Source organism: Muscardinus avellanarius (assembly GCF_963383645.1).
Source record: "Muscardinus avellanarius genome assembly, chromosome: 14".
Lineage (NCBI taxonomy): Eukaryota > Metazoa > Chordata > Mammalia > Rodentia > Gliridae > Muscardinus > Muscardinus avellanarius.
Window position 1 is genome coordinate 85,780,377 of NC_137800.1, and position 20,505 is coordinate 85,800,881.

Sequence of the window (20,505 nt, forward strand, 5' to 3'; positions counted from 1 at the left end):
CAGGTACAGGTTTTAGTAGGAGTTTCAAATGTCTTCTCAATGCGGCACAGGCCCGTCCCTGTAAAAGAAGATAGCTTTCCGTGAGTCAGGCTAAAATGCTCACAGACCGTCAGCAGAGGTCCTGAACTGGGTTCATGTTCAGCAAAAATTCTCATTTGCAAATATACTCACGGATCAAATCTACTTCTAAGAAGTCCTAACCTGAACACGACCTCCCCCACAAAAGCAGTCAATAATAGCTCACCGAGTCACTCTCTGAAGATACTCTGCTCAGTTAACGCAGCCCAGCCTGCCTACCACAAAGCGCTTTCAGAACTACGGCGTCTACTAATTTGGGGACGCCGGGAGTATTTTTAAACATGTTTGAGTAGCAATTAGCAGCTGTCATCTCCCTTTGCTCAGTTTTCTTTGCCAATTAGCAGCACTGGGAGCTCACAGCAGGTGGAAGGAAGGGAAATAAACACCATGTGGGGACATCATAAAGCCTGCATACACTAGCAGCCCGAATCTAAACCCCAAAATTCAAACAACAGCCAGAAAATAGACATGAGCCGCGCTGACTCGGCTCCAGTTCTGGCTTGCTGGAGAGAAGAGAATTGGACTTGAATGGTGAGCTTTGGCCCCTTCCAACCCCAGACAAGTGAGGGCTTATGGCAAGTTGCCTCGGTCTGTCCATCCTGTGAAGAACACCCGTCTCGCTGCTAAGAAACCAGTGTTTCCACCTATACAAGCCCAGGATGTCACCAGGCAGGAGGCCCAGCGTCTTCTCCCCACGCACACGAGCTCGGTGAGCAGCCTCTGCCTTGTTCTGGAGAGGTGTGAAGGCTAAAGAAGCAAGATCTGGCTGCTGGGAGTCAGTAAACACGGGGCCATCAGCTGAGAACTGTGCGAAAAGTCAACACCGGTGAGATGAGGATCGTCTGCCGGGCCCCAAGCTGTCACTCGTGTTTTTTGGATGATTTTTTTAAAAATAGGCTCCTGGAAATTTATTATCTACAGTTGGAAAACTAGAAGGCAAAAATGTCAATGAATTCTGCGGCCGTTGAACACGCCTCAGGCTCACTCTCTGCTGGCTGCATTATCGTGTTCCACAAGATTAGAGATTAAGTCGGCGGCTCACACCCCTCAGGTGCTGGCTAAGGAGCCGGGCACGGTGTGCACGATGGCCTTCCAGAGAGCTTGTGTGTAGACTCAATCTACACTTGTCTGTCAGTCAGATGCGAGAAGTCTAGAGGTGACCTCTTAAAAAGTGAACTTGCCGGGCATGCTGGCGCACACTTGTTATCCTAGCATTCAGGAGGCTGAGACAGGAGGATCGCAGTTCGTGGACAGCCTCAGCTACTGAGTGAGGCCCTCTGCAACTCAGTGAGACCCTGTTTCAAAAATAAAGAATAATAAAAAAATAGGGCTGGGGGTATATCTCAGAGGTAAAATGCCCCTGGGTTCCATCCCCAGTACCACACACACACACACACACACACACACACACACACACACAAAAGTGTGAACTTACTTCTTTCTTAAAACAACCCAAGTGTCCATGGACAGATGCACAGAAACCACATAATGAGATATTTATATTCAGGCTTTAAAAAGAAGAAAATTCTGCCGGGCATTGTAATCCCAGAGCTTGGGAGGCTAAGACAGGATCGCACAGGTTCGAAGAAGTCGGCCTCAGCTACTTAGTGCAGCTCTCAGCAACTTAGAGAGACCCTGTTTCCAAATAAAATATAAAATAGGTCTGGTACTATAACCCAGAGGTATAAAAAGCCCCTGGGTTCCACCCCTAGTACCAGAAAGAAAAATAGGATTGGGGGTATATCCTGGAGGTAGAATGCCCCTGGGTTCCATCCCCAGTACCGCAAAAATAAATAAATAAATAAATAAATAAAGTAAAATAAATAAGTAGAGCATCCCTGATTTGATCCCAAGTTCCAAGCCAGGCATTGTGGCCCATGCTTGTAATCCCAGCACTTGGGAGGCTGAGACAGGAAGATCGCACAGGTTCGAAGCCAGCCTCAGCTACTGAGTGAGGCTCTCAGCAACTTACTGAGACCTCGCTTCCAAATAAAGTATAAAATAGCCCGGTGTGGTGGCACACGCTTGTAATCCCCGCGCTTGGGAGGTGGAGACAGGAGGATCGCGCAGGTTCGAAGCCAGCCGTGCTGGCTTAAGAGACCCTGTTTCCAAATAAAAAAATATATAAATAGGTCTAAGAGTGTAGCCCGGAGGTAGAAGGGTTTCCAGAAACCCCAGTACAACCCCTTAAAAAAAGTATAAAATAGGTCTGGGAGTGTAGCCTGGAGGTAGAAAAGTCCCTGGGTTCCACCCCCAGTACCACAAAAAAAAAAAAAAAAGGAAATTCAGACACATGCTACCATATGCATGAACTAGATAGAACATTAGGTGAAATAAACCATTTCCACAAGGAAAACTCCTCTGCATGACTCGCAGTGATAGGGCTTGTGGAGGAGAAATGGAGAATTAGTGTTTCATGGGTGCAGATTTTCATTTTGGAAAGAGGTAAAAAAATTTTAGAGATGGGTGGTGGTGATATTTACACAATCATGGGACTCCTGAACGCCGCTGACTGGCCACACTTACACACTTACACACGGTTACTAAGATGGCAAGTGTTGGGGGGGTGCAAATTTTACCACGATAATTAAAACGAGAGAGAAAACTCACCTTTGAAGTTGCCGATGTACAGGCCAGGCAGGATCTAGGAGAGACACAGGACGTGAGTGTCGCCGACCCTAAGGGGACGGTGCTGCGCGGAGCTGGAGGCTCACCCGAGCAGATGCCGGAGGTCACCTGCCACGCCCACGTCCCAGCCCCCCCAGACCCAGGGAGGGACCCCCACCTCCACCTCAGGCTCCAGCCTTCCCACAGCCACTAGCAAAGCTGCCCCAGAGGCCCGCAGACAGCTCCACAACGGGGCCCATCAGCTCGCTGAGCTCAACACCGGGCTCTAGTGCCGCCCTTCCTCGGCGCTCTGGGGCATTCTGGGAGTCCACTACCCCTGCGCTCCTGCCCACCCTTCCCCTCCTGTGCGCTCATCTGGGCCCCGGCAAGCCCATACTCTGCGGCCTGCAGCCTTTGCAACATGCTGTACCCACCCCCAGGCAGCTAACTCATACCCTGAGCCCAAGGCTGGGGTGGCGGCACAGCTTCAGCACACACAGCCCTGTGCCCCCCCTGTTCGGTGATGCTGTGGCGTGGCTAGGCCCTTCCCTCTGCTGGGCCAGAGAGCCCCTTGGGTAGCTCCCAGCTCTGGGCCCGTGTAGTCATCACTCAATAAAGGGTTTAAAGTTTTTGTTATTGTTGCTGCTGCTGCTGCTGTTGCATGGTTGGTTGGTACTAGAGATTGAACTCAGGGACATACTGCCTCTGAGCTATAGCCCTCAACCCTTCTTATTTGTTTGTGTTTGTTTGTTTGTTTGTTTGTTTGTTTGTTTTGAAACAGGGTCTTGCTAGGTTGCTGAGACTCTCACTACATTGCTGAGGCTGGTCTTGAACCTGAGATCCTCCTGTCTCAGCCTCCCACGTACTGGGATTACAGGCGTGCGCCCCCAAGCCTAGTTGCTCACTGAAGAGTTACCAAGTGAATACATAAACATACACAGGCTACTTAGAACACACATTTGCTCCAAAGTTCCTATCTTGCCAGTGCCTTTGCAGGGACACTGTGCAAGCCAAGTATGGTCACTGCTCTGGAAGCTAAAAATACATCGAGGCCCCCACAGCTATGATTTCCAAGTGGATGAAGGCATCGCAGATGCCTGGGAGCTCCAACCACACCTCCCCCCCCCCGTCAGCACCACCCCACCTCCTCAGCCCAGGCCTCTCGGGGTCCCTATTTTTGTCCACTTGTACGGAGAAAGCCAAATGATATCAGCGGTCGTGTCTCTCTGATTTCGTCGGGCATCTTCCTGCCCACTGGCCGCCTGGCTACAAACCCACAGCCCAGGTCAAGCCACTACAGAAGTCACCAGGCAGAGCCACAAGGTTTTCCTCTGTGTGGCCAGACCAAGATGCCACACGACATCTCAACCAAACTGGGAACGAAAAAAGACACTTTGAAAACAAAAGGCAAAACCCAGAAGTGACCGGGGCTGGGGGGCAGGTGACGGCCTTGGGTGACTCAATACCCAGGGCCACAAAATTAGCCCTGACTGTCTGACGGGTGTCCGAAGCCTACCACCTTCCTGATGGAAGCCAGGGCAGGGGCCAGGCCGGGTTAGCTCTGTAGCTAAGGACACGTGAAACAGTATCTCAGAAGAAAACACTGGTGTCCACTGCCAAGGAGCTAAAGCACTTTCTGGGTCCTTCTTGAAACACAATCAGTCTCCTGGAGTCTCCTGGGAGGAAGGGTGGGAGAGATGCTTCATCGCGCCTGTTTGAAGACATCAGAATGATGCATTGCGCGTTGGTCTGCGGAAGGGCCCAGCCCATGCTCTCGGGCAGTTTCTGGGGGCCTACAGCTTTGCATCCGCGGCTTCCCATTCCCCAGCGCCTCCCTGCCTTTATGAGGGTGTGCTGTTAGATACTAAAGGTTCTCTGGGATGGTGGTGACGAGGACTCCCTCCGATCAAATGTGTGTCTGACTCCTTCCCGTCCTCCTCACCACTAGCCGTATCCTTGGCCACCAGAGTCTAGTGGGAGCAGAGAATCCAGCCGAGCCAGCGGATGGAGCATCCCCAGCCCACGCCCTCACCACGCCCCTCTCCCTCCACCCCCAACATGTCAACATTGCCCACCCCCGGGATTTAGATCCCCTGGACCCATCTCTTCCGTTATGTAAGAAAGAGTTCCCGGCCACTTTCACCGAGTGTCAGAATAACTTTTCTATTTAGCCGTGATGGCATGTGGCTCCATCCCCAGACAGTTGACAACTATACCAGATGATGATATAAGCATGCATTTGTCCAGTGTCGCAGGACAGCCAGGTGGTCAAGCATTTATTCCTGTCATATGTGGGCACATGACAGGTGGAGGGAGAGGGGCGTGGTGAGGGTATGGGCTGGGGATGCTCCATCCGCTGGCTCGGCTGGATTCTCTGCTCACACCAGCGTCGCAGGACAGCCAGGTGGTCAAGCATTTATTCCTGTCATATGTGGTCACAGAGGGCTTTTAGGAGGCAGTGACACTCAGAGAACCTGCAGTTCAAGAGGAATGGGCAGAGCCGAGTGTGGTGTTGCTTTAGTGCCTGTAATTTCAGTGCCTGGGGGGCTGAGACAGGAGGATCCAAGGTTTGAGGACAGCCTCAGCAACTTAGTGACACTCTCAGCAATCTAGTGAGACCTTGTTCCAAAACAAAAAAATATCGAAGGGCTGGGGATGTAGCTCAGAGGTAGAATGCCCCTGGGTTCCATCCCCAGTACAATAACAATAACAATAATAACAAAAGAGATACGGGCCAGCCTGAAATGTATTCTACACTTGGGCAATGAGGACTTTTAGGATGACATGTGCTCAGCCCTACCCCTAAGTGCCTTCTCCAGCCTCACCCACATCCCAGGAGGTGACCACAGTACCACAGCAAAGACACAGCATCCAGGTTTAATAGGAAATAGCCCAATTTCTGAAAACTTTAAAAAAATAAATACTGTGGAAGACAAATGAGACACATGTGTGTGATGGCTGTGGTCCATGAACATCCAGACTCTGACTTCAGCAGCTGCCTGCAGTATACGTGAAAATACAGTAGTCACTGGGTTATCCCTAAAGGTTCCAGGACATCTCGAGGATGATAAAACCCGTGCTCGGGTCCCTTATAGAAAATGGCAGCCGGGCGTGGTGGCACACGCTTGTCATCCCAGCATTCGGGAGGCTGAGACCGGAGGATCGCGGTTCGCGGACAGCCTCGGCTACTTAGTGAGGCCCGCCACAACTTAGTGAGACCCGTTTTCAAAATACAGAATAAAAAATAGGGCAGGAGGTGTAGCTCGGAGGTCGAATGCCCCTGGGTTCCACCCCCAGACCCGCAAAAAAAAAGAAAGAAAATGGCATCATATTTGCATATAACCTAGGCACATTCTCTTGTATACTTTATTCATCTCTAAATTACTTAATACTTAAAAAGTGTTGGTGGTACAATGGTGGCTGGTTTGAATCAGTGGATATAGAGCCCACGGATAACGAGGGTTGATTCTCTATTTTTTTTTTCTAAACTTGATTGGCTCCCCAAGGTCAAGTGCTCAAATAAATTATTTTTCAATGAGTGAATGAACAAATAAACAGGTGGATTAAGGGATGAAGGAACGTATAAAGTGGTGGCTGGCCGGGCCTGAAGCAGGCTTTGCCAGAAAGATCAGCTGTTGCCCATTTCTACGCTGGGTGGGTTTCCACGTGGTAAACCGTGACCAGCAACGTCAGTGGTGCTGGAGGTGGCGTGGGAGCCAACAGTGACCCAAAGAGGCTCAAGGAAAGACGCAAAGTCTAGATGGAAGAGGCGACTTACTAAAAATAATGAAAGATGGGTCTAAAGTACGTTTCAGTCATGCCAAGAGAGCACAGAGTCGTGACATGTGCTTTTAACTCCATTTTCCAGACCAGGCGTGTGATCTAGAATTTCAAGGACGAGAAAGAGAAATCGGATTGCTCACGCTCATGCCTGTAGTCAGATTCCAGTTCTCTTCCTTATCGAATTACAAAAAAACAAGATCAAGCAAGGCTGGTCTGCCGCAGAATAAATAAAAAGCCCACAAGTAAACTCCTCCACCAGCCAGCTTCGTGAGCCAAGCTTGGGAGTACAAAGATCTGACCCTTCTACTTCCGCGGTATCATTACTGAGGCAGGGCAGGGGACCTGGGGACAGAAGTGGTTAAAAGAGGCCATCTGGACAAAGAACAGAAACAGGGAAAGTTAGTAAGACATCAAGGTAACGAGGACCAAGCAAGGGCCGCGGAAATCAAAACAAACCTTCAGCCCCTTCTGTGGCTGCATTCTGAACACAACTTGTGGGGGAAAGTAAGCAGACAAGAGGTGCCCTGGAGATGAGAGCCCACCAGACCACGAGATAATAACGATTCAAGTAGGACCGAAAGTGAGCAAAAGAGATTGGGTCCCCAACACTCATTTCTGACCAATCATAAAAGAGCAGATGGGAAACCTAAGTAAGGTATAAAAGTTCATCTCTCAAGAACGTCAATGGTTACTTTCTTTGGGGAGCCCCTCTCCCTGTGTGGGGGAGCTGATTTTGTCTGCTTTTATTTCTTGACTTAAACTTTCATTTCTATACGCTTTATTAGTCCTTGGACTCCATTTGTCGAAATCCACTGAACAAGAACCCCAATAAGAGAGAGATACCACACTGGAACCCCCGATGGGACAATGGGGGGGGGGAATGCAGCCAACTACCTCCAGCAGAGGAAGTAACTGGTCACGTTACTACTTCATCTCTGAGTACAGAGAAAGAGGAAATGAAATGGAAAATGGTTTTCCAGCAGAAAGATGGCCCATCGAGCAGGCTGGAGAAGAACAGAGAGCTCCTCTGGGACAACATGGCTGTCCAGTCGATGCAGGGAGGATCTGAACAGCAAGCCAGAAGGAAGACTAGCATAGGAGTAGAATCATCACCGCCTGGTGGGGAGCAACGATAGGTCTGAAAGAAGGAAAAAAGCTTAGAAATGCTCTTTGGGAATATTCTACTACTCTAAAAGAATAAGCACAAAATTGGCCTTAATGATCATTGGGCCTTTGAAACCCTTGTTCTTTCTCTCTGCCTGGGGTGTCCTTCCCCCACCCGCTACTGGGTGGTCTCTTGTTCTCTGGGTTCTCCCTGCGGTGACGGGTTCTAGGCAGGTCTCTCCTGACCATCAAACTCCCTGTCACCCTCCTCCCTACCAATCTATTTTCTTCACCCCATAGTTGACAGTACCTCAAATGGTTTCATTTATTTGTCTACGTTCTGCTTGACCTTGAAGAAGAGGGGCATGTCTCGGTCTGCTTCCTATTGCTGTGACACAATATCTGAGCCTGGGTGGCTTATAAAAGAAAGAGGTTTATTTTGGCTCAGGTCCGGGAAGTACCAGAGCGTGGTGCCGGCATCTGCTCAGCTTCTGGTGAGAGCCTCCCAATGGTAGAGTATGCTAGTGTATGTAGAAGAGAGAAGAGGAGGCCAAACACCCTCGATAGAAAACCCATTCCTGCAGGAAAAACACGCATCCATTCATCAGAGCCCTCATGGCGCCGCCCCTCAATACCATAATATCAGAGACTGAGGCTCAACATCAGCTTTAGTGGAGGCAAACCACACTTAAATGATGTCGGGGCGCATCTCCCTTGTTCTCTGGCACACTAAGAAGTAATCAGTGAATTGACAGTGATGAAACCACAGAGATAGAGGCTCCCTGGCATCCTGCTGGCCAGGGAGACTGTTTTCTGTTACAGGACTGTCTGGGCAAACGTAACGAAGACAGGATCTTTCTGCGGAAACCCTGGGAGCTCGGGCTAACAATCCCCTCGGTTGGGTTGAGGGCTCCCCCTCATCAATATCCTCTGCATCCACACTTACGGTGTACTGGCTCTGCCACACAGAAATGCAAAACACCAAATCCTGAGCCACAAAAGCACACGTAAACCCCAGGGAATGACTGCTTCCAAGGCAGGAAATATTTTCAGTTTATTTTTAAACATTTCTCTTAGTACCTCAGGATGCCATGGAATCTAAGAGTCCCTGTCGTGCGCAGTGACGACTCTTACACGATCTTCCTCAAGCAGTTTTATTACCCCAGGTTCTTGTACAGTTCCCGCAAATCTTCTTCCCGTAAATCTTCTCTTCTCTCTCTTTTTCCCCCCAGAAATCTTCCCCTTATATAGAGCCCAACAGCCAATCAGCAGACTGTTCACGTGCACAACTCATGGCAACAGCCAGTCCATTGGCTGTTGCCCTATGGCATGCGGTGTTCCCGTGTATCTCATGCTCTTGTCGTCACTTCCTGAAAGCTGTTTACCACCTAAGTGCTCTGGGGAAGATTTCCGCTCAGCGCCATCTTAGCTCTCGGACTTACTGGCTGATGGGCGGGGCCCGTCACAAGTCCCCACCCAGATGTAAGAGATAAACTGGTCAAGCAGGATGAGGGTGGAATCTTAATTCTCCCTAGGTCAGAAAGGACTTTCTGGTCATCAAAGACAGGAATGAAGGGGAAACCTTTGGTGGATTCCCTGAAGGGTTAAATGTCACTGAGAATTTCTTAAGGCCATTTGGCCATGGGCTGAACCAGTTTGCATTTATAAAGGGAAGAACCTGAGAGTACCCTGGCGTGCCCTTCCAACATTGCTTTAAACATCTCTTCTGTGAATATGAAATAAAAACTTATCATTAAAAGGACAGAAGGAAAAACATTCAGGGGGTGGTGTCGAGGCGAGAAGACCAGAGAGCACCACACGTCATCCCTGGCCGGGGCTGTGTTCAGCCTCCTCTGTAAGCTGCCTGGAATGTGGGCAGCAGAATCTGTGTGCCTTTCATATTTATTTCCCGCCACAGGATCAAGCACAGTGAAGACAACTTGCTGCATGGGTGAAATGAATTACAAGAGTAGCCAAGTTACCTGCTGCTAGGTGGAAACTGGCATTTAGCAGCCAGCAAACAACGCTAGACCCTCCAGCCTCCTTCCCACATCAGCGCAGTGCTCCTGGAACTGTGCAGCCCTGGCCTACCTGCTTTCTTTTGTTGTTGTTGTTTTTTTTTGTTTTTGTGTGTGTGTGTGTGTGGTACTGGGGTTCCTGGAAGCCCTTCTACCTCCGGGCTACACTCCCAGACCTATTTTTACATTTTTATTTGGAAACAGGGTCTCCTAAGCCAGCGCGCATGGCTGGCTTCGAACCTGCGCGATCCTCCTGTCTCCGCTTCCCAAGCGCGGGGATTACAAGCGTGCGCCACCACGCCCAGCCCTGGCCTACCTTCTAATCGCTGTCCAGTTCCATACCACCCAGGCCTCAGGAGATTCCAAGACAAAAGGCCAGTGTCTCCCCTGGGGACGAGAATCATTTCCCCCAGTGAATGTCTGTCAATGTCTGAAGACATTTTTGGTTGTCACAATGTAGAGAAAAGATGCATTGGCATCTACTGGGTGAAGTCCTGGGGTATTACTAGACATCCTTTAATGCACCAGGTAGTTCCCACAGGTCACCCAGCCCCAAATCTCAGCAGTGGGGTTGTTGAGGAGTTCTTCTCTATGCCTAGAGATACACATTCCGCTTGAACTATAGCTCCTTCCATAACTATACGCTCTTATTTTCCCAAGGAAAAAAGAGTCTTTCCTTAAATATGACAGGTGTCAGCCGGGCGTGGTGGCACACGCTTGTAATCCCCGTGCTTGGGAGGCAAAGACAGGAGGATCGCGCAGGTTCGAAGCCAGCCATGCGTGCTGGCTTAGGAGACCCTGTTTCCAAATTTTAAAAAAATGTAAAAATAGGTCTGGGAGTGTAGCCCGGAGGTAGAAGGGCTTCCAGGAACCCCAGTACCACCAAAAATAAAAATAAAAAATAAAAAAATATGACAGGTGTCAATCATATCCAAGGCCTGATGTGATCGCCCGGAGCCTTGATGTGGGCAAAACCAAAAGCACTTAGTAACACAGCATTTTTTTTTTTTTTACTTTATCATTTGTAAAAAAAAAAAAAAAAAATGCCATTCAATAAATTTCCATTTGCTTCTTTTAAGAACTCGAGGAGTACCTGGGGAAAGGTATCAGTATATTATTCCACTGAGAGCACATAAGGAGACTGGATTAAGCTAACCGCTGAAGGTCCTTTAGTTGTGGGGTCCAAGAACCCAAGAAGAAAAAGTGACGCTTAGGAAGATGACGTGACTTTCATGATGACGTGTGACTTGTTCGTGATCCCGCGAATCAGCAGAGAGGTGGGGATGTCTCCGTTGGGGCTGTCCTGTCATCTCGTCCTTCTCAGGAGACTTCTCATGGAAAACAGACAGACTGGCTGAAGTGCCGGTCTCCCATCACCGGGTGTGAGTGTCCCATGAAACGCCAGGAGAGCATCCATTCCCACCGGGCAGGATGCTTTCAAAGGACACAGGGAGGAAGGGAGAGGCCACAGACCAGGCAGCTGCATGCCCTATAAGCTGAACCAACCCTGGCTGTCAGTGGAGGGCAAGATGTCAGAGCCAGAGGGTCCTCACATCCGGCCCTAGAAGGTCAAGGCTCCCACCCACATTAGCCCATTAATTTAGGTTGATCAAGATAAAGGAATGCTCAAGAGAAGGCGTTTGGGGCCACTTTCTCGGGCACGATGCTTGCCTAGAGACCAGATTTTTGCTTCTGTTTTGTTTTGTTTTCAGTAGGGCGCGATAGCACTTACGACTAACGAGATGACGGTGCGGACAGTTTGGTGTATAGGACCTCCCCCCAAAGATATGGGGGTTCAGATTCTTGAGAGAGCCTTGAGTCAACTAGGAGTTTTCAGAGGCTCCACAGAAACATGACCTTTGCATGCAGCCGCCTCTCTAGTCTAACCCCAGTCTTACCGGAGACATTTACTAGACTGATCTCTTAGCGGCAAAGCGAGGCTATGAACCAGCCCACTTGGCTCTGAGTCCAGGCTCCGCCACTCACCACTCAGCAATTTTGGCAGGTCCCAAAACTCTCTGCGCCTAATCTTCAAATCAGGGATGAAATTAGCAGCACCTACTCACGGGGTGGAGGTGAGGGGCAGATGAATTACTCTACACAGACTTGGACAGGGCCCGGCACACCAGAAGCTCACTGGTGGTTATAATTGTGGCCAGTACAGGGAACTTATGTAGGACTTGCACAAAAGTAATGAAAACACAGTTTTCCTTGCCCGCCTTTTACCCCCTCTTTTCTCAAGGTCAGACACGAAGGGAGAGAGGAGGTGACTTTGCCCATTTGACCATCAACCAGAAACACTGGGGATCTTTTTCATGTTGTTTTGTTTTGTTTTGTTTTTTGTAAAAACTTCAGAATTTACTTGGGACGAGATGACACAGTAGGTCAAAGGAAAGACTTCTGCTGTCTTGAAATCAACGGGAACCTGGTTCTACCACTCCCCTGCAGCAGGGCCTTAGTCATCCTGTCTAATCTTTCCAAGCCTCAATTTCTCAACCTGGACAAACCGGGTGAGATAGCCTGACCTCACAGGTTTATAATGAGGCTCTAAAGAGCAGGCCCATGAGACAAAGCTAAAAAACTAACAGGTCAACCTGCTGGGCCTCCTTTCTCTATTCCCTCGTCATCTTTAATTGGGCAGAATACAGAGAGCTGTTTCCCTCTGAATAATACACAAGAGGATGGGGCACGGGGATGGAAAGGTCACCATGGGGACTTAGAAGTCTACACAGAAACTGATATAATCAGGGCACCAGCTGCCACATTTAGTTCATGAGCCTTCTTTAGCCATGGGAAACCCATTCGTAAGGTATAGAGAAAGAAATTTTGTCCCAAGAACCTCAGGGTACAAAGACTCAGTTATGTTCTTAGTTCCAAGAACATCACTCGTTTTTATTTATGCCATGCTCTTTAAAAAAAAAAAAAAAAAAAAAAAAAAAAAAAAAAAAAGCATCTCTATGGTTAGCACCTTCCACTGATTCTCAAAAATCACTCGTTTTTTGCTTTTTTTTTTACATTTGGGGAAAACAGGAAGTCCCATTACATGGTACACAGTAAGAGGTGGGAAAGTTTTAGTGAAGGCTTTGAGTTGCTGGCTTCTGCCAATTTGCTTGGCCACTAACTAGCCTTGTAATTTGGGGTAATTCCTTCTGATGGCAAGTCAAACTTGTTTCCTTGGGGGCCTGTTGTCTGGACTGAATGCCCTCTTTAGGTTTCTGTAAAAACCTATTTCCTGAGCTGCGTGTGGTGGTGCACGCTTGTAATCCCAGCATTTGGGAGGCTGAGAGAGGAGGATCGTGGTTCGCAGACAGCCTCAGCTACTTAGTGAGGCCCTTTTAACTCAGTGAGACCCTGTTCCAAAATAAATAATAAGAAAATAAGACTGGGGGTGTGGCTTGGAGGTAGAATGCCCCTGGGTTCCATCCCCAGGACTGAAAAAAACAAAAAACAAAAAAAGTTTTCTCACTCACCTGTCTTAACCTTTGGAACTGAGAGTCCTTCACCTTGTATTTGTGTTCTCTTCTCTTCTCTCTCTCTCTCTCTCTCTCTCTCTCTCTCTCTCTCTCTCTCTCTCTCCCTCCCTCCCTCCCTCCCTTCCTCCCTCCCCCTCCACACACACACACACTACAATGTGCTATAAAGCATGGTAGCTACTAGCCACAGCAGCTACTGAGCACTTAAAACATGGCTAGCCCCCAAGGAGAAGTGATTTCAGTATAAAATACACACACCAGACTGAAGAGTCAGTAGGAAAAAATAAATGTGGAACCAGGCATGGTGGCCCACATCTATTATCCCAGTACTGGGCAGGCTAAAACAGGTTCGAGACCAGCCTCAGCTACTTACCAAGACTCTCTTCAAATTAAAAAAAAAAAAAAAATAGGGCTGGAGGTGTAGAATGTCCCTGTCTTCAATCCTCAGTATATCACACACATACAGAGTAACAGAGTAATATACCATGAATAATTTTACATATTGGTTACATATTAAAATGACAAAATTTTTAAGTATATTCTGCTAAATAAAATATATTAGTAAAATAAATTTCACCTGTTTCTTTTTTACTTTTTTTAGGGCAACTGAGAAATTTTAAATGATGGATATGGATCAGATTTTTTTTTTTTTTTTTTTTTTTGGTGGTACTGGGGTTCCTGGAAGCCCTTCTACCTCCGGGCTACACTCCCAGACCTATTTTATACTTTTTTATTTGGAAACAGGGTCTCAAGCCAGCGCGGCTGGTTTCGAACCTGCACGATCCTCCTGTCTCCACCTCCCAAGCGCGGGGATTACAAGCGTGCGCCACCGCGCCCGACTCAGATTCTATTTCTATTGGACGAGCGCTGGTTATACTAACGGTATAACCTATGAAGGACCATTTGCAAATGAAGGTCATTTGCATTAGACTCCTCCCTCTCTCCAACCAGCATTAGACTCCTCCCTCTAATTTGCATTAGACTCCTCCCTCTCTCCAACCAGCACACCTGGTCCACAGTAAACACCAGATCCATACATGTTTAAAACAAAGTCTCTCAAATATCTCCACGTACATGCTTCCCCATGTCTACGTTGAATATCAAGGCTCTCTATAAAATACAAGATAATTATGATAATAACATAGCCAAGGAACGTGTTACTCACTTTGAGAGATAAAAACTCATAAACAATACGGCTGTTGCTGAAAAGCATAGAATGAGTTTTGACCCCTTGGGTAGGCAATCATTTATATTCCTAAACTCAATTCTGTGAATTATAACATTTAAAAAATGATACAAATTAAATGCAGAAAGAGGCTGAGACTGAAGAACTCAAGTGGGAAAAACTGTAGAGACCGCCGAAGGAAAGTCGGGGTGCAACCACAGCAAAGGGGACACAAACGGAACCCGCAAGCGTGCGCCGCACACTTTAATTGGTCTAACTTTGAAAGGAGAAGCCTCGTGGCGCTGATGCTGATGGTTTCCAGTACTGATGGGGACGCAGCTAAGTATCTACCCAAGAGAGAGGGAGACTGTTTCCAAACTTGATCGAAGGATGGAAGGAAGGAAATAAAATAATTGTAATCACCAAAATGAGTGAGTTACAGTGCGGGAGAACGGAGCTGGTTTTACATAATGGGATGAGAGAAAGGATTCAGAGGTGGCTTGGCTTAGTTATATGGCTTCGGCGCAAGGGCACGGCTTCTCAGAGAGCTGGATCCCGGGCGCAGTGGACTCCAGGAGGGCAGATGAGAAGATGCCCCGGGGGAGCGCAGGGTCCCAGCCACAACATTTTTTTCCCTTCCCCACCTTGCATTTCTGACTTCTACGTGCAAGCAAAGAAGGCTGTTCTGCCCACCAAATATGGAGGCCGAGTGTCTGTGGAGACCAGGGCGGGTGAAACACAACCGGAGGAGGAAGCCATGAAGCCAGAGACCACAGTCTGATGATCCAGGACCATTCCAAAGACCTGCAGGGGGGTGCTCGTCTTGGTTGGGGGCTTTGAAAAGTCTCCTGAGGATTTTCTGGGAGCCAGTTAAGTACCAAATCACAACCCCCTCAGCCTTGAGGCTGACACAGACCCATCCCTGGTCACTGTCTATGGACTGCCTCGCATGGGGCGAGTCGGTGTCCCTGGGCAGGAAAACGCAGCTCACGCCCCAGCCTAGGAGGCAGGAAACCGGAGAACGGAGGGTGGAGGCCAGAACAGGGACACAGAAAACAACACCGATTCCCGAGGAGTGATGAGCACCCGCGGCCCGCCAACAGGTTGCCCTTGGAGTGGAAGCCATAGAACCGAAGATAAATCAACTCTGGATCTTACCCCCCCCCATCCCCTTATTTAAAACCAGCTATGTTCTTAGGCCCCTGACAATTTCTCTATGCACAAGGGCGGAAAAAAAAAAAAATCTGGGGAGGAAAAGAGGAAATTACAGAAGACACCCAGCGACACCCGTTTACGAGCGACGTGGGTGGCGAGGTTCAAGCGCCTACTTTGGGACGCACGGGGAGGGGAGAGGCCGAAACCGCAGCCATTCGAGAGCGAGGCACAGCGAGTGTCGACGCTTTTAAAGGGCAAGGCTTGTTTCAGCCGCAAAGCTCACCCGCCGGCCTGTCAGGGGAGGGCGGCTTACCCGGAAGCCGGCCGGGGGTGGGGTACGGGAACACCCCCAAAACGCAGACATCGGGATCGCGGACCCCCACACTCCGCCCCGCCCTCCCGCTCCGCTCCCCCCAAGAGGAAAAGTGCACCCCGGGTCAAAGTCGCAGGTGAAAGACCCGATCGGGTCGGGGAGACAGGTGGGCAGGGGCAGCGGCAGCCCCTCTGCGCTGCGAGGCGGCCGGGACCCCGAGACCCCGAGCGCCTCCCCGGGGGTGGGGGTGGCTGGGCAGTCGAGGCAAAAACAGCACAGACGACGCAAAGACACGTTACCTTGTTCATCCCATTCCCCATGCTGGCTGAGAGCGGGCGCTAGCACCCTTAGCTCTGAGGTCGCAGGCTCGCTAATGGCATGTTACAACAGGAGGGAGGCGCGGGAGGGGCGGGCGGGGGCAGAGTGCGTGCTCGCGGTGTAGACAACACTAAGTGACCCCCGCCGGGGCCGGGGGCCGGGTGGGGGGACCCGCTGGGCTCCGAGGACCCGGCCTGGATGGCAGGGCTCTCCGCTCAGCCGCCCCGGAACTCCCCGGCGCCAGCGGGGCACCGGCCCCGGAGCCTTTGCTGGGAAATGGTCTCGCTGCGCGGGTGCCCGCCCCCCGCGCGCGCCCCCGCCCGGCCCCGCGCGCTCCCGCCCCGCGCGCGCACCCGGGGACTTGGAGTCCGCATCCCCCAAGGCCGCGCCGGAGCGCAGCGCGCATGCGCAGCCCGAGCCGAGCCGCCGCCTCCCTCCCCCGCCTCCCGGGGACGCGCAGGCGCAGTGGAGCAGTCGCGGTGGGCTCAGCGGTCCGTGGTCCTTTGGTCCCTGCTGGCCTTTTCCCCTGGGGCGACTCGTGGTGTGGGGAAGGGGGGCTGTTGCTAGCCGGAGCTCTGTCTGGATGAATCAGGTGCTAACCAGAGCCCTGATCTTGGGGCTCCCCGGCCTGGGTTTTCTGAGTACGACCGATTTAGGCCGGGACATTCCTGCGGCCCTGCCCCACCCACCCAGACCCAGAAGGCTGGAGCGGGGCGAGGTGGGCCAGGTGACTCACCGGGGCAGGCCTGACCTCCCCTATTTGGGAGGATCTGCGACCTCACACCTCATCGCCTCAGATGGGTGTGTGACCCCTTCGTCAGGATGTAAACTGGCTGTGGTAGGCGCCTGGGTGCATGGATACCAAAGCCCCCTTCCTCCTGGGGAGCGCAGGCACGCCTGGTCGGGGTTCCAGTCTAACCGGTAGAATCGTTTGGGGTGTTCTCGAACCCCAACTGAATTCCTAAGTTCCTCCTGAGAGCAGTATCCTTGAGCTAGGGCTTTCTCTTTTTCGTGTATGTATCTGAGCAATGACCCGCGCAGAGCTGGTGCCTAGTATTTGCTGAACACAGGCAGCAAACGGACGTGCCTGGCCCATGGCTGCCGGTCCCATTTCATCTGCCCCTCCTTGCGCGTGGAGTTGCACCGCAGTAGCTCTCTGTCAGCCCCGGCAGGTTTGATTCTGGGCAGGGCTCTACCCAGACACCGCTGTTGCCAGCTCTTTGCCACTGTGAGGTCTTATCCCAATGTCGTGTCCTCAACAAGGCTTTTCCTGACCGCCCGAGTCAAAGACGAGCCCTTTGCTTGCTCTCACTGTGCGCTATATTGTTTTCTTCCCGGCCTTGAATGTGATCAGAATTATTTCCTTCCTTTTATGTGTCTCACTGAACAGCACAGTCCAAAGAAAGAAGCTCCTTGTCCGTATTCCTCACCACGGTAGCCCGAGGACTAGGACAGTTAGCACAAAATAGCGGTGTGGCCAATATTTGTCAGATTAATGGATTCTGCCGGGCGTGATGGTGCAGGCTTGTGATCCCAGCATTTGGGAGGCTGAGACAAGAGGATCACAGGCTCATGGCCAGCCTCCGCTACTTAGTGAGTCCCTCTGCAATTTAGTGAGACCCTGTTTTAAAATAATAATTTTAAAAAGGGCTGGGGGTATAGCTTGGAGGTAGAATACCCTGGGTTCAATTCCCATACAGCAAAAAAAAAAAAATTTAATTAATGAATGCTGGCAGGCGTGGTGGCACATGCTTGTGATCCTAGTATTGGGAACCTGAAACAGGAAGGTTCGAGGACAGCCTCAGCAATAGACGGATACTCTCAGCAGCCTAGTGAGACTCTTTCAAAACAAAAATAAAATTAAAAGGGGGCTAGGGGTGCAGCTCAAAGGTTGAATGCCCCTTGGTTCAATCCCCAGTAACACATACACACACACACACACACACACACACACACACACACACACACACACACGTTAATGAATTCTTGTGAGCCGAGAAAGCAGTGATGGGTTTATGACGTCGGCTAACGTTTTGAAAAGAGCTTGCAGACATGTCTTCTGTCTCCATGTACACACGCATCTTTGGGGCATCCCGCACCCCCTCACCCCGCACCTGTGTTGTTTCCATAGGCAGGATGGGACCCAGACTGGGCAGTGCCTTTTCTGCCCCTTGCTCAAGGACCTCTCATCTTCAGTCCCTCTTCTCCCTCCTGCAGTCCAGTCCCCTGAGCGGCCAGCCCCATCCCCTCTGCATCCCGCCATCGCCGTGTCCTTGTTTTTCCTGTCCTCCTCTGGGGCAGCACAGCATGGTTGGCAGTTACCTGGGAAGTCCCGAGACCGGTGATCTTGGGCACGACGAGCAAATTTTCCGGGCCGGCATTTTCAAACTCTTTAAAATGAGAGCGTCGAACTGTGACTTTTTGAAGGTCCTCTCCAGCAATCAACCAATCACATTTGTTTCTCTGCACTCTCCATCTTTTCAGAAGCCAGATGAGCTTTTCAGAGTACAAACAGTCTGTGGGTTGGCGCTTGCCCCTAAATGACAAATCCATATCCAGTATTTCTTCTGTCATCCATTTGAACATTTCTTCTCTTATTCATACTCTCTAGATAAACTTATGCCTCCAGCTCAGATGTCCAGCACTTGGGAGGCTAAGAAAGGAGGATTGCATGCCGGGCGTGGTGGCGCACGCTTGTAATCCCCGCGCTTGGGAGGCAGAGACAGGAGGATCGCGCAGGTTCGAAGCCAGCCGTGCTGGCGTAAGAGACCCTGTTTCAAAAATATAAAATAGGTCTGGGAGTGTAGCCCGGAGGAAGAAGGGCTTCCAGGAACCCCAGTACCACCAAAAAAAAAAAAAAAGAAAAAAGAAAGGAGGATCGCAGCTTCATGGCCAGCCTCAGCAACTTAGGCTCTCTACAACTTAGGGAGACCCTGTTTCAAAAATAAATAAATTAGCTGGGCATGGTGGCGCATGCTTGTAATCCCAGCATTCGGGAGGCTGAGACAGGAGGATGGTGGTTCACGAGCAGCCTCAGCTACTTAGTGAGGCTCTTTGCAACTCAGTGAGACCCTGTTTCAAAATAAAAAATAAAAAAATAGGGCTGGGGATGTAGCTTGAAGGTAGAATGCCCCTGGGTTCCATCCCCAGTACTGCAAAACATTAATTAATTAATTAAAATAGGGCTGGAGGCGCAGCTCAGAGGTAGAATGTCCCTGGATTCAATCTTCAGTATCCCCCCTACACACACACACACAACACACACACACACACACACACACACACACACACACACACACACACACGAACCGTCTCTGAACAAGCAAAATACTACTCTGGCCAGTATCCATTCACAGCTCTAGAAGGTCCTCATGCCCAAAAGTCATGTCAAATTCTCAACTTTTTCTTTTTCTTTAAGTGGGAAAAGAGGAGATGATAAAGAACAGAAGTTGAAAGAGAAGGCTTTCAGTGCCCGATTCAGCAGCACATGTACTAAAATTGGAACAAGAAGAAACTCAAGCATTAAAGTCAGCCAGATCATTAGAGGTGTCAGTGGTGGCATCAGAGAATTGAGATCAACCTCTGCCCAACTGTCAGAAGTAGTTACACGATCTTCCATGAGCTCTTGAACATATGGTAATCCCAGGTTTCTCGGCTTCAGCCCTACTGACATTTGCAGCTGAGCGGAGTACATTTTTATTGTTGGAGGTTGCCCTGCGCATCAGACAATGTTTAGAAGCATCTCTGGTTTCTACTGCATTCTAGTCACACCCTCTTGTTATGACTATCAACAATGTCTCCAAGCCTTAAAGAGTAGAATACTTGAGCTGGGCATGATAGTACCTGCCTGTAATCCCAGTGTTTGGGAGGCTGAGACAGCAGTATCGCAGGTTTGAGGCCAGCCTCAGCAATTTAGTGAGGCCTTCCGTCACTTACTGAGACCCTGTTTCAAAATAAAATAGGGCTGGGATTTTGCTCAGAGGTAGATGCCTCTGGATTCAATCTCCAGTAACACACACACACACACACACACACACACACACACACACACACTTAGAGGTAAAGTCTAATCTCATGAGTGGATAAATCTACTGGCAGATTGTGTGTGTGTGTGTGTGTGTGTGTGTGTGTGTGTGTGTGTGTTACTCTAAGCCATTCTACTTTCAAGATATACCCCTTGCCCTTTTTTAGTTTCTTTGAAACAGAGTCTCACTAGATGGCTGAGAGTCTCACTGAATTACTGAGACCGGCCTCCAACCTGTGATCCTCCCTTCTCAGCTTCCCAAACACTGGGATTATAGGCTTGTGCCCCCACCCGCAGCTTAGATTGATAATTTGAATGGATTTACTAGGTGGTAAAGTAGACAGGTGGGCGGGTCATTGGGGGTGTGGTCTTGGAGACTGTGTCTGTGGACCCCCCTCTCTCCCTTCCTCCCTCCCTCTCCCTCTCCCTCTCCCTCTTCTCTCTCTCTCCCCTCTCTCTGTCTCTGT

At 50.0% G+C, this 20,505-nt stretch overlaps 1 protein-coding gene across 2 annotated transcripts in view; it reads right to left on the reverse strand.

Moving 5' to 3' along the window:
* Positions 1-16,016, reverse strand: part of DUSP22 (dual specificity phosphatase 22) — a gene marked incomplete at both ends in the record, with an annotated part of 65,195 nt that extends 49,179 nt beyond the window's left edge. For both annotated transcript variants that reach the window (XM_080709978.1, XM_080709977.1), the window contains 2 exons: positions 2,689-2,722; positions 15,996-16,016. In XM_080709978.1, the coding sequence (XP_080566104.1) occupies positions 2,689-2,722; positions 15,996-16,016 (55 nt within the window). The remainder of the gene's footprint in view (positions 1-2,688; positions 2,723-15,995) is intronic.
* Between the last annotated feature and the right edge of the window lie 4,489 nt (positions 16,017-20,505).